The 12,381-nt window shown below is 42.6% G+C and overlaps 1 protein-coding gene across 9 annotated transcripts in view; it reads right to left on the reverse strand.

Annotated features, from left to right (window-relative positions):
* CSPP1 (centrosome and spindle pole associated protein 1) overlaps nucleotides 1-12,381 on the reverse strand; it is a 179,546-nt gene that overhangs the window by 26,149 nt on the left and 141,016 nt on the right. For 8 of the 9 annotated variants that reach the window (XM_048840881.2, XM_048840878.2, XM_048840876.2 and 5 more), the window contains one exon: nucleotides 6,984-7,047. The exons of the other annotated variant lie outside the window; for it this stretch is intronic. In XM_048840881.2, coding sequence (XP_048696838.1) covers nucleotides 6,984-7,047 — 64 coding nt within the window. The remainder of the gene's footprint in view (nucleotides 1-6,983; nucleotides 7,048-12,381) is intronic. 9 annotated transcript variants of the gene reach the window in all.

The raw sequence follows: 12,381 nt of genomic DNA on the forward strand, positions 1-12,381 counted from the left end.
AAGGGTAGGAGAGACGTCTTGGAGGCCAAATTTAGGCTGCTAGGAAAGAGACTGAAATCCAGGACATCTATGGTGGCATTCTCAGAAATGCTTCCAGTTCTACATAGGCAGGCAGAGCTTCAGAGCCTCAATGCGTGAACGAGACGATGATGTAGAGAGGAGAGATTTAGATTTATTAGGAACTGGGGAAACTTTTGGGATGCGGGAGCCTATACAGGAAGGATGGGCTCCACCTAAACGAAAGTGGATCCAAAGTGCTAGCATTTAACATTAAAACGGTTGCAGAGCAGTTTTTAACTAAGAGATGGGGGAAAGCCAATTGCTGCTGAGGCGCACGTGGATCGGACAGAGACTTCTCTTAGAGGAGAGTGTATTGATAGAGATTCTCTAGGTTTTAGTCAGGAAGAGAGGATGGAAGAGGATGAAGTATGGGTCAGACCAGACAAGAAACATTCACATAAAGAATCTGACACATCAGAAAAGGGCAGACAAACAGTGACAAGTTTTTAAAGTGCTTATACACAAATGCTAGAAGTCTAAATAATAAGATGGGTGAACTAGAGTGCCTTGTGTTAAAGGAGGATATTGATATAATAGGCATCACAGAAACCTGGTGGAGTGAGGACAATCCATGGGACACAATCATTCTGGAGTACAAAATATATCAGAAGGACAGAACAGGTTGTGCCGGCGGGGGGGTCGCACTATATGTGAAAGAAAGTGTAGAATCAAATGAAATAAAAATCTTAAATGAATCCACATGTTCCATAGAATCTCTATGGATAGTAATTCCATGCTCTAATAAGAATATAACAGTAGGGATCTATTATCGACCACCTGACCAGGACAGTGCTTAGATGAAATTCTAAGGGAGATTAGAGAGGCTATCAAAATAAAAAACTCAGTAATAGTGGGGGATTTTAATTATCCCAATATTGACTGGATACATGTCACCTCAGGATGAAATGTAGAGACAAAATTTCTTGATACATTAAATGACTGCTTCTTGGAGCAGATGGTACAGGAATCCACAAGGGGAGAGGCAACTCTCCATCTAGTCTTCAGTGGAGCGCAGGATCTGGTCCAAGAGGTAACTATAACAGGACCGCTTGGAAATAGTGACCATAATATAACAACATTTAACATTCCTGTGGTGGGAAGAACACCTCAACAGCCCAACACTGTGGCATTTAATTTCAGAAAGGGGAACTATGCAAAAATGAGGAGGTTAGCTAAACAGAAATTAAAAGGTACAGTGACTAGAGTGAAATCCCTGCAAGCTGCATGGACACTTTTCAAAGACACCATAATAGAGGCTCAACTTAAATGCATACCCCAAATTAAAAAACACAGAAAAAGAACTAAAAAAGAGCCACCATGGCTTAACAACGATGTCAAAGAAGTTTTAAAAAGCGGAAATCAAATCCTAGTGAAGTAAATAGAAAGGAGCATAAACACTGCCAAATTAAATGTAAAAATGTAATAAGAAAAGCCAAAAAGGAGTATGAAGAACAGCTAGCCAAAAACTCAAAAGGTAATAACAAAATGTTTTTTAAGTACATCAGAAGCAGGAAGCCTGCTAAACAACCAGTGGGGCCCCTGGACGATCAAGATACTAAAGGAGCGCTTGAAGACGATAAAGTCATTGCAGAGAAACTAAATGAATTCGTTGCTTCAGTCTTCATGGCTGAGGATGTTAGGGAGATGCCCAGACCTGAGCCATCTTTTGTAGGTGACAAATCTGAGGAATTGTCACAGACTGAAGTGTCACTAGAGGAGGTTTTGGAATTAATTGAGAAACTTACCAGTAACAAGTCACCGGGACCAGATGGCATTCACCCAAGAGTAGAACTCAAATGTGAAATTGCAGAACTATTAACTATGGTTTGTAACCTGTCCTTTAAATCAGCTACTGTATCCAATGACTGGAAGATAGCTAATGTAATGTCAATATTTAAGAAGGGCTCAAGAGGTGATCCTGGCAATTACAGACCGGTAAGTCTAACGTCAATACCGGGCAAATTAGTTGAAACAATACTAAAGAATAAAATTGTCAGACACATAGAAGAACATAAATTGTTGCGCAAAAGTCAACATGGCTTCTGTAAAGGGAGATCATGTCTCACTAATTTAGAGTTCTTTGAGGGGGTCAACAAACATGTGGACAAGGGGGATCCAGTGGACATAATGTACTTAGATTTCCAGAAAGCCTTTGACAAGGTCCCTCACCAAAGGTGCTTATGTAAATTAAGTTGTCATGGGTTAAGAGGGAAGATCCTTTCATGGATTGAGAACTGGTTAAAAGACAGGGAACAAAGGGTAGGAATAAATGGTAAATTTGCAGAATGGAGAGGGGTCACTAGTGGTGTTCCCCAAGGGTCAGTCCTAGGAGCAATCCTATTCAATTTATTCATAAATGATCGGGAGAAAGGGGTAAACAGTGAGGTGGCAAAGTTTGCAGATGATACTAAACTGCTCAAGATAGTTAAGACCAAAGCAGACTGTGAAGAACTTCAAAAAGATCTCACAAAACTGAGTGATTGGGCATCAAAATGGCAAATGAAATTTAATGTGGATAAATGTAAAGTAATGCACACTGGAAAAAATAACCCCAACTATACATACAATATAATGGGGGCTAATTTAGCTACAATTAATCAAGAGAAAGATCTTGGAGTCATCATGGATAGTTCTCTGAAGATGTCCACGCAGTGTGTAGCAGTAGTCAAAAAAGCAAATGGGATGTTAGGAATCATTAAAAAAGGGATAGAGAATAAGATGGAGAATATCTTATTGCCCTTATATAAATCCATGGTACATCCACATCTTGAATACTGCATACAGATGTGGTCTCCTCATCTCAAAAAAGATATACTGGCATTAGAAAAGGTTCAGAAAAGGACAACTAAAATGATTAGGGGTTTGGAACAGGTCCCATATGAGGAGAGATTAAAGAAGCTAGGACTTTTCAGCTTGGAAAAGAGGAGACTAAGAGGGGATATGATAGAGGTATATAAAATCATGAGTGGTGTGGAGAAAGTAAATAAGGAAAAGTTATTTACTTGTTCCCATAATACAAGAACTAGGGGCCACCAAATGAAATTAACGGGCAGCAGGTTTAAAACAAATAAAAGGAAGTTCTTCTTCACTCAGTGCACAGTCAACCTGTGGAACTCCTTGCCTGAGGAGATTGTGAAGGCTAGGACTATAACAGGATTTAAAAGAGAACTGGATAAATTCATGGAGGTTAAGTCCATTAATGGCTATTAGCCAGGATGGGTAAGGAATGGTGTCCCTAGCCTCTCTTTGTCAGATGGTGGAGATGGATGGCAGGAGAGAGATCACTAGATGATTACATATTAGGTTCACGCCCTCTGGGGCACCTGGCATTGGTCACTGTTGGTAGACAGGCTACTGGGCTGGATGGACCCGTGGTCTGACCCAGTATGGCCTTTCTTAAGTTCTTAAGTCACCATATTTAGATTCAATTTCCTCCAAGAAAGCACAAAACTGTCTGCCCCTTGAACGAATGTAATTCACATATTTCACAACTGACATGACTGTCAGATTTCAAAGATTTACTGCACAGTGCTTGTTGGTGAATGATGCAGTGTAACGCTATTGGTTGCTCAGCGTTTTGCTCGGCCATCTTTCTTTGTACTAGTGCTACCAATCCGTTTTTCTGACCAATCATTGTTGGGGCCCTGTCAGTGGTTAAGCCTGCTAATATATGCCATGGCAGACTGCGTTGTTCCAGTGCTTCTGTGGGGCAGTGAAAAATTTCACTGGCCATTGTTGACAAGCTGAGCAGTTCTTCAGTTACTGCAAAGTTTTCACCAACGCCTCTCATAAATATGGCAAGCTGCGTACTGTCAACCAAATCGGTACTCTCATCAATTGCGACTGAATATGCACGGAAAGCTGTGCTTTTCTCGATGAGCTGCCCATCAATATCTTTAGAGAGCTCAAGACTATGCTCTGCTACTGTATTTGGAGATAGGCTGTTATTGCTGAAAACATCTCTTTTATCAGGATATACGATGTCACTGACTTTAATAAAGCATTGTTTAATAAATTCACCATCAGTAAATGGCTTCCCACATTTGGCAATCATTTCACTCATGACATAACTTGCCAAAACCGCTGACTCTGACTCTTTTCTCGCTTTCTGAAAAAGCTGCTGCTTCGCTAATTCTTTTTTCAATTGTAAGACTATCTTCTCTCTCTCCTTCCTGATATTTATCATATTGCTGTGCACGTTTCGTTGTGTAATGTCGTTTGATATTGTAGTCTTTTAAAACAGCAACTTTGTCTTTGCAGATCAAGCATGAGGCAGTCTGTTTGTACTCAGTGACAAAATAATCAACAGTCCACTTATCTTGGAATTGGCGGTGTTCGTCATCAGTTTAAATCTTCAGGATTCCAGCAAGGTGTGCATCAGATAGTTGTGTTCAGTATTGTGACTTGTTACATTGTAGAAAAAAGTGACGATGCCTCCATGGCTGACTCTGCCCGGCGACTAGTGATGGTATCTCTATCCCTCTCCCGCAGCCAATGGGAGCTGCAAGGGGCAGCGCCTGCAGCAGACAGAGCCAGTAGCGTGGCTGCATAGATCTTGGCTCCGCCAGCAACAGCAGGGATTGAACCGCATGCAGGGAGTGAGCTGCCCGAGTTCCCCAGGCCACAGATCTCAAAAGTTTTATGAATGACATGTTGCTGAGTGCAACCCCTGAGAGGGTCCGAACAGCAGCAGGATGGATCAACGTTGTGGGGAGGGGCATGTGAATCTCTCCTGCCCATTCCCCTCCCCACCTCGGCTGGCAGTCACGAGGGCCGGATGAAAGAACTTTCTAAAAAGTTTCTGCAGGCCGCAGTGGGGAGGTCTGTGGGCCACATAAACATACACATGTATACATATTTTAATCATCCTAGTTTTGAAGATCTATCTTACAAATATAAATCAAGCACAAGCCAACGGAGATGCATGAAAGAATAGCTCAGAACAGCCTCATTCACCTCAAGAGGTTCCTATGGTCTGGTCTACCAAAAAAATTAGGTCACTATAACTATGTTGCTCAGGAGTGTGAAAAATCCACCCCACTGAGTGATGCAGTTAAACCAACCTAACCTCCAGTAGATAGCGCTAACTTGACAGGGAGGCAGATTACTTTCAAGTGTCCCTCCTAAAAGCATAGGTATCATCCTTAAGCACTACAGCCTTAAGCACTTAAGCACATCTGCAGTGGCTGATTTTTTTTTTACTATGAAATCTAACAAAAGAATATTTATCTATCAATATTACGTATTTCACCAGGGCCATCCCTAGCTATTTTGGTGCTCTAGGGGCCCCAGGCCTCCACGGGGGGGAATGAGGGTGCTGGCCCCAGGCCTCCACAGGCGGGAGCCGGGGGTGGGGGCAGAGTGGGCTGGCCCCAGGCCTCCGGGGCAGGCCATGTGGGGCTGGCCCCAGGCCTTCGCAGGGACAGGGAGGGGGCTGGCCACTTCCTGCGGGAAGTGGAATGACCCGGTTCCAGCCTGATCTGCTCCCCTGGCTGCCAGCTGCGCCGCTGGCCAGTGCTGGGTGGCGGTTCCCCCCTGCCCCCAAGCCTGGGAGCCAGGGGAGCGGAGCAGACTGGGGCCGGGTCATTCCACTTCCCGCAGGAAGTGGCCATCCCCCCTTTTCCCCCCCGTCCCCCATGGACGCCTGGGGCCAGCCCCCCTCGCTTCTGCCTGCCGAGGCCTAGGGCCCCAGGCTGCTCTGCTCCCCGGCTCCCAGGCTTGGGGGGAGAGGGGAACCACCCCCAGCACTAGCCGGCAGCGCGGCTGGGAGCCAGGGGGGCGGAGCAGGCTGGGGCCGGGTCACTCCACTTACCATGAGGTGAGTGCAGGGTCGGGCCTGGCTGCAATCTTCAGGGGAGTGGGGCCTGAGGAAGGGGAGTGGGGCCGGGGAAGGGGAGTGGGGCCTGGGGAAGAGCCAGAGCAGGAGCTAGAGGAGCCCGCAGCTGTGCAGGGCACCAGGAAATGTGGTGCCCCAAATGTCCTGGTGCCCTACGCAGCTGCGTGCTTTGCATATGGGTAAGGATGGCCCTGTATTTCACTGCTGATCATTTTACCAGAAACATCCAGATAATGTGCTTATCCCACAATCTCAAATTGCCTCCCATCCCTCTGCAGGTGCCAAAAGTCCCATTGTCCACTACCAACTTATCAAAACATCTAAGTTCTCCTGAACAATTTCAATACAAATATCTGGTGTACTGAAAGTTTAAAATGTGGGAAGAGCATAAAATAAATGGAATTTGATAACAAAATTAGCAGTAATATTTAACTCATTTTAAAACTTTAATTCTTAATAAAAATGAAGCTTATGGAGAATTCTCATTCAGTGGCATCACAATGCTGGAGAATCTGGAGACAATGTAATGGAATTTAGGTCCAGCTAGAGATGTGGCTTGTATAAAGGACAATGCTAACATTCAGTCAGGGGAATCAATTTAGACTGAATGCCTTGTTAACCTTAATTAGTACAGTAATACATATAACAGAGAATGGATTCAGGCTATGCTGTTTCCATTTCATTTCCATGTCCAACTTCAACTACCAAAGTACTGTTTGATTGAAGGACAAGTAAGAATTCTTACACTATGTCTAAAATAAAACTGCAAGCTATTACAACGCATTAAGGTCTGACAATGATTACAATAACAATAGCACTATGTAGTACAGCACTGATGAAAAGCAAAGCACAGAAAGGAGGACCAAAAGGAGTAAGCAATTACATTAACATCCGCTTTTTAAGTTAGAGAGGACTTTCCCAACACACATAATTAGGGCGGACAATTACTAATTCCACTGGAAAAGTCTACTGGTTTGAGACTTTTAAAATAGCAGCATAATCATTTTGTTTGAGAACAATACCACCATATCAAATGTCATGTTGAACATAAACATAAATACTGCTAAATATAGAGGCATAAACTCACCAATGAAAGCACTCTCAGACTCCAATAGTGAATTTTTCAAGAATTCACTGGATTCATTTCTGAACTAAAAAAGTAAAACAGAAGACACTCAGTTCAGCTGTACTAGTGTCTGGGTGGTTTGTTTTTTTTTTTTTTTTTTGCGCTTTTTGCTTGCTGGTTTGTTTATTAGTATTCTAGTGGTTCTGAAAAGTGCCAGATTGACAGAAATTAGAGAAACAAGATGAGTGAAGTATATTTTATTTATTTATCTTTTATTGGACCAACTTTTGTTGGTAAGAGATACAAGCTTTTGAGCTACACAGAGCGGCTAACGGGAGTTTTGTGACAGATTTCTCCAGGTGAAGGAGGAGAAATTACATGGCCCTTGGGGTAAGTTTGTTGTCTGTTGTGTGGGTGTTTGTTTGTTGTGGTGTGCTTGCTGCTGGACTGAAATATACCATGTGGTCCTTTCATTTGGGGACGGTGTGCTGACCTTGTGGGTGCTGAGCCTAGCGGCCCGCTAGACAAGGCTGAGAGCATCTTAATGATGCTTTGATCTCTAAAGCCCTTTAGCACCCATCAGCCCTTAACCAGGGGGCGGGGCTACTCAGGAAGACCAGGACTTTAAAAAGCCTGCTCCTAAGCGACCAAAGGAGCTAACAAACAGGAGTGGCTAACAGGTGTTTTGCAAAGGAGTTGAGAGCAGGACTGGGAGAGTGGGGGGCTAGATACATGTAACATTCCTTAAACTTTTTTAAACTTAAGCCACACAAAAAACTGATAAAAACAAAACCTCAACAAAGGAACTAACTTCAGGAGTAAAAAGATAATGTAGGCAGAAGTCTAGCAACAGAATGGGGGCTACCCAGTTTATTACACCCAATGCAGCATGTATGATTACCTGCCCTATGGGCAGGTGGTGTATGTGTGCATTTGGTGCAAGGAGCTCCTGGTCCTCAGAGACTGTGTATGGACTGTGGAGGCCAGGGTGTCTGAGCTGAAGGAGCTAAGGGAGACAGAGAGGTACATAGATGAGACTTTCCGAGACACAGTAGAATGGTCCCGCCTCTGTGCTGTTGAGGAGGATGAAAACCTCAGGGAAGGAGAACATCCAACTGGAGCAAAGGGAAACGATCCCATAATTGGGACCCTCCTTCCAGATGATGTTCTGATACCCTCTTGCACTGAGGATACCTCTCCGGGGGACGTATTAGGAAAAAAGAGGTATTGGTAAAGGGCAATTCAATCATTAGAAACATAGATAGCTGGGTTTGCGATGACCGGGAGAACTGCATGGTGACTTGCCTGCCTGGTGCGAAGGTTGTGGATCTCTCGAGACATCTCGACAGACTTGTGTGTAGTGCTGGAGAGGGGCCGGTGGTCATGGTACTTGTAGGTACCAGTGCCATACAGAGGGATAGGAGAGAGGTCCTGGAGGCCAAATTTAGGCTGCTAGGTAAGAGATTGAAGTCCAGGATCGCCACGATAGCATTCTCTGAAATGCTGCCAGTTCCATGTGCAGGGCCAGTTAGACAGGCAGAACTGCAGATTCTCAATGTGTGGATGAGGCAATGGTGTAGGGAGGAGGGGTTTAGTTTTATTAGGAACTGGAGAAACTTTTGGGTAGGGGAGCCTATACAGGAAGGATGGGCTCCATATAAACCAAAATGGAACCAGATTGCTGGTGCTTAAAATTAAAAAGGTTGTAAAGCAGATTTTAAACTAAGGGCTGGGGGAAAGCTGACAGGTACAGAGGAGCATGTGGTTTGGACATCCCTTAGGGGAGGATCTATTAATGGAGATTCCCTATATCCTAAGAAAGAGAAGAGGACGAAAGATGATAAAATACAGGTAGGATCTGATGAGAAACTGTCAAATGAAAAAAAGTCTCATTCAATGATATCATGTAATGGGAGACAGCTAAAAAGTGACATGCTTTTAAAGTGCTTCTATACCAATGCTAGAAGTCTAAATAATAAGATGGGTGAACTAGAGGGCCTCATATTAAATGAGGATATTGATATCATAGGCATCACAGAAGCTTGGTGGAATGAGGATAATCAATGGGACACAGTAATACCAGGGTACAAAATATATGGGAAGGACAAAACAGGTCATGTTGGTTGGGGAGTGGCACTATATGTGAAAAGAAAGCATAGAATCAAATGAAGTAAAAATCTTAAATGAACCAAACAGTACCATAGAATAGTAATTCCATACTCGAATAATAATATAGCAGTAGGGATATATTACCGGCCACCTGACCAGGATGGTGATAGTGACTGTGAAATGCTGAGGGAGATTAGACAGGCTATTAAAATTAAAAAAACAATAATAATGGGGGATTTCAACTATCCCCATACTGAGTGGGTACATATCACCTCAGGATGGGATGGAGATATAAAGTTTGTTGACACCTTAAATAACTGCTTCTTGAAGCAGCTAGTCCTTGAACCCACAAGAGGAGAGGCAATTCTTGATTTAGTCCTAAATGGAGCACAGGATCAAGTCCAAGTGGTGAATATAGCTGGACCGCTTGGTAATAGTGACCACAGTATAATTAAATTTAAAATCCCTGTGACGGGAAAAACACCACAGCGGCCCAACACTGTAGCATTTAATTTCAGAGAGGGGAACTACACAAAAATGAGGAAGTTAGTTAAACAGAAATTAAAAGGTACAGCACCAAAAGTAAAATCCTTGCAAACTGCATGGAAACTTTTAAAAGACGCCATAATAGAGGCTCAACTTAAATATATATCCCAAATTAAAAAACATAGTAAGAGAACCAAAAAAGAGCCACTGTGGCGAAACAACAAAGTAAAAGAAGTAGTGAGAGGAAAAAAGGCATCCTTTAAAATGTAAAAGTTAAATCCTAATGAGGAAAACAGAAAGGGGCATGAACTCTGGCAAATGAAGTGTAAAAATATAATTAGGAAGGCCAAAAAAAGAATTTGAAGAACAGCTAGCCAAAGACTCAAAAAGTAACAGCAAAATTTTGCTTAAGTACATCAGAAACAGAAAGCCTGCTAAACAACCAGAGGGGCCACTGGACGATCAAGATGCTAAAGGAGCACTCAAGGAAGATAAGGCCATTGCAGAGAAACTAAAGGAATTCTTTGCATCAGTCTTCATGGTTGAGAATGTGAGGGAGATTCCAAAACCTGAGCCATTCTTTTTAGATGACAAATCTGAGGAACTGTCCCAGATTGAAGTGTCATTAGAAGAGGTTCTGGAACAAATTGATAAACTAAACAGTAATAAGTCACCAGGACCAGATGGTATTCACCAAGAGTTCTGAAGGAACTCAAATGTGAAATTGCAGGACTACTAACTGTCATCTGTAACCTATCATTTAAATCAGCTTCTGTACCAAATGACTGGAGGATAGCTAACGTGACGCCAGTCTTTAAAAGGAGCTCCAGAGGTGATCCTGGCAATTACAGACCAGTAAGCCTGATTTCAGTACCAGACAAACTGGTTGAAACTATAATAAAGAACAAAATTTTCAGACACATAGATGAACATAATTTGTTGGAGACTAGTCAACATGGTTTTTATAAAGGGAAATCATGTCTCACCAATCTTCTAGAATTTTTTGAGGAGGTCAACAAGCATAAGGACAAGGGGGATCCAGTGGATATAGTGTACTTAGATTTTCAGAAAGCCTTCAACAAGGTCCCTCACCAAAGGCTCTTAAGCAAAATCAGCAGTCATGGGATAAGAGGGAAGATCCTCTCATGGATTAGTAACTAGTTAAAAGATAGAAAACGAAGGGTAGGAATAAATGGTCAGTTTTCAGAAGGGAGAGAGGTAAATAGTGGTGTCGTCCAGGGTTCTGTACTGGGACCAGTACTGTTCAACATATTCATAAATGCTCTGGAAAAAGAGGTAACAATGAGGTGGAAAAATCTGCAAATGATACAAAACTACTCAAGGTAGTTAAGTCCCAGGCAGACTGGAAAGAGCTACAAAAGGATCTCTCAAAACAGGGTGACTGGGCAACAAAATGGCAGATGAAATTCAATGTTGATAAATGCAAAGTAATGTACACTGGAAAACATAATCCCAACTATACATATAAAATGATAGTGTCTAAATTAGCTGTTACCACTCAAGAAAGAGATCTTGGAATCATTGTGAATAGTTCTCTGAAAACTCAATGTTCCACTCAATTTGCAGCAGCAGTCAAACAAGGGAACAGAATGTTGGGAATCATTAAGAAAGGAATAGATAATAAGACAGAAAATATCATATTGCCTCTATATAAATCCATGGAACGCCTACATCTTGAATACTGTGTGCAGACATGGTCGCCCCATTTCAAAAAAGATATATTGGAATTGGAAAAGGTTCAGAAAAGGGCAACAAAAATTATTAGGGGTATTGAACAGCTGCCATACGAGGAGAGATTAATAGGACTGGGACTTTTCAGCTTGGAAAAAAGATGACTAAGTGGGGATATGATAGAGTTCTATAAAATCATGACTAGTGTGGAGAAAGTAAATAAGGAAGTATTATTTACTCCTTCTCATAACACAGGAACTAGGGGTCACCAAATGAAACTAATAGGCAGCAAGTTTAAAACAAACAAAAGGAAGTATTTTTTCACATAACATTCAGTCAACCTGTGGAATTCCTTGCCAGAGGATGTTGTGAAGGCCAAGGCTATAAAAGGGTTGAAAAAAGAACTAGATAAATTCATGGAGGATAGGTCCATCAATGGCTATTAGCCAGGATTGGGAGGGATGGTGTCCCTAGCCCCTCTGTTTGCTGGGCTAGATGGACCTTTGGTCTGCCCCAGTATGGCTGTTCTTTTATTCTTATAGTTCTTTTTCTGGTCTGGGAAAGGTACTGAGTGTCACAGATAAACAGAAGACTGAACAAACAGCTTGGTTCTCAAACTTTTATATTGGTGACCCCTTTCACACAGCAAGACTTTGAGTGCAACCCCCCCTTATAAATTAAAACCACATTTTTTATATTAAACACTATTATAAATGGTGGAGGCAAAGCGGGGCTTGAGGGTGGAGGCTGAGAGCTCACAACCCCAGTAATAACCTCGAGATCCCCAAGGGGTCATGACCCCCAGTTTGAGAATCCTTATATAGTTAACACATATTCTAAGGGAGCACTCAAGGTGAAGTGGCTCCTTAACATAGCTTTAGTCATCGGACAAAAAGGGGGGTTCATGAGTTACAGATTGTTGTAATAAGCAATAAATCCAGTGTTTTTATTAAGGACAGGTCTACGCTTAAAACACTACATTGGTGCAGCTGTGCCATTATAGCGCTTAAGTGAAGACGTTCCTACACCGATGGGAGAGCTTCTCCTGTTGGCATAGTTAATGCACCTCCCTGAGAGGCAGTAGCTATGTTGACAGCAGAAGCTATCTACAACAGGGTTTAGGTCGGTATAA

The sequence above is a fragment of the Caretta caretta genome, chromosome 2 (genome assembly GCF_965140235.1).
Source record: "Caretta caretta isolate rCarCar2 chromosome 2, rCarCar1.hap1, whole genome shotgun sequence".
NCBI lineage: Eukaryota > Metazoa > Chordata > Testudines > Cheloniidae > Caretta > Caretta caretta.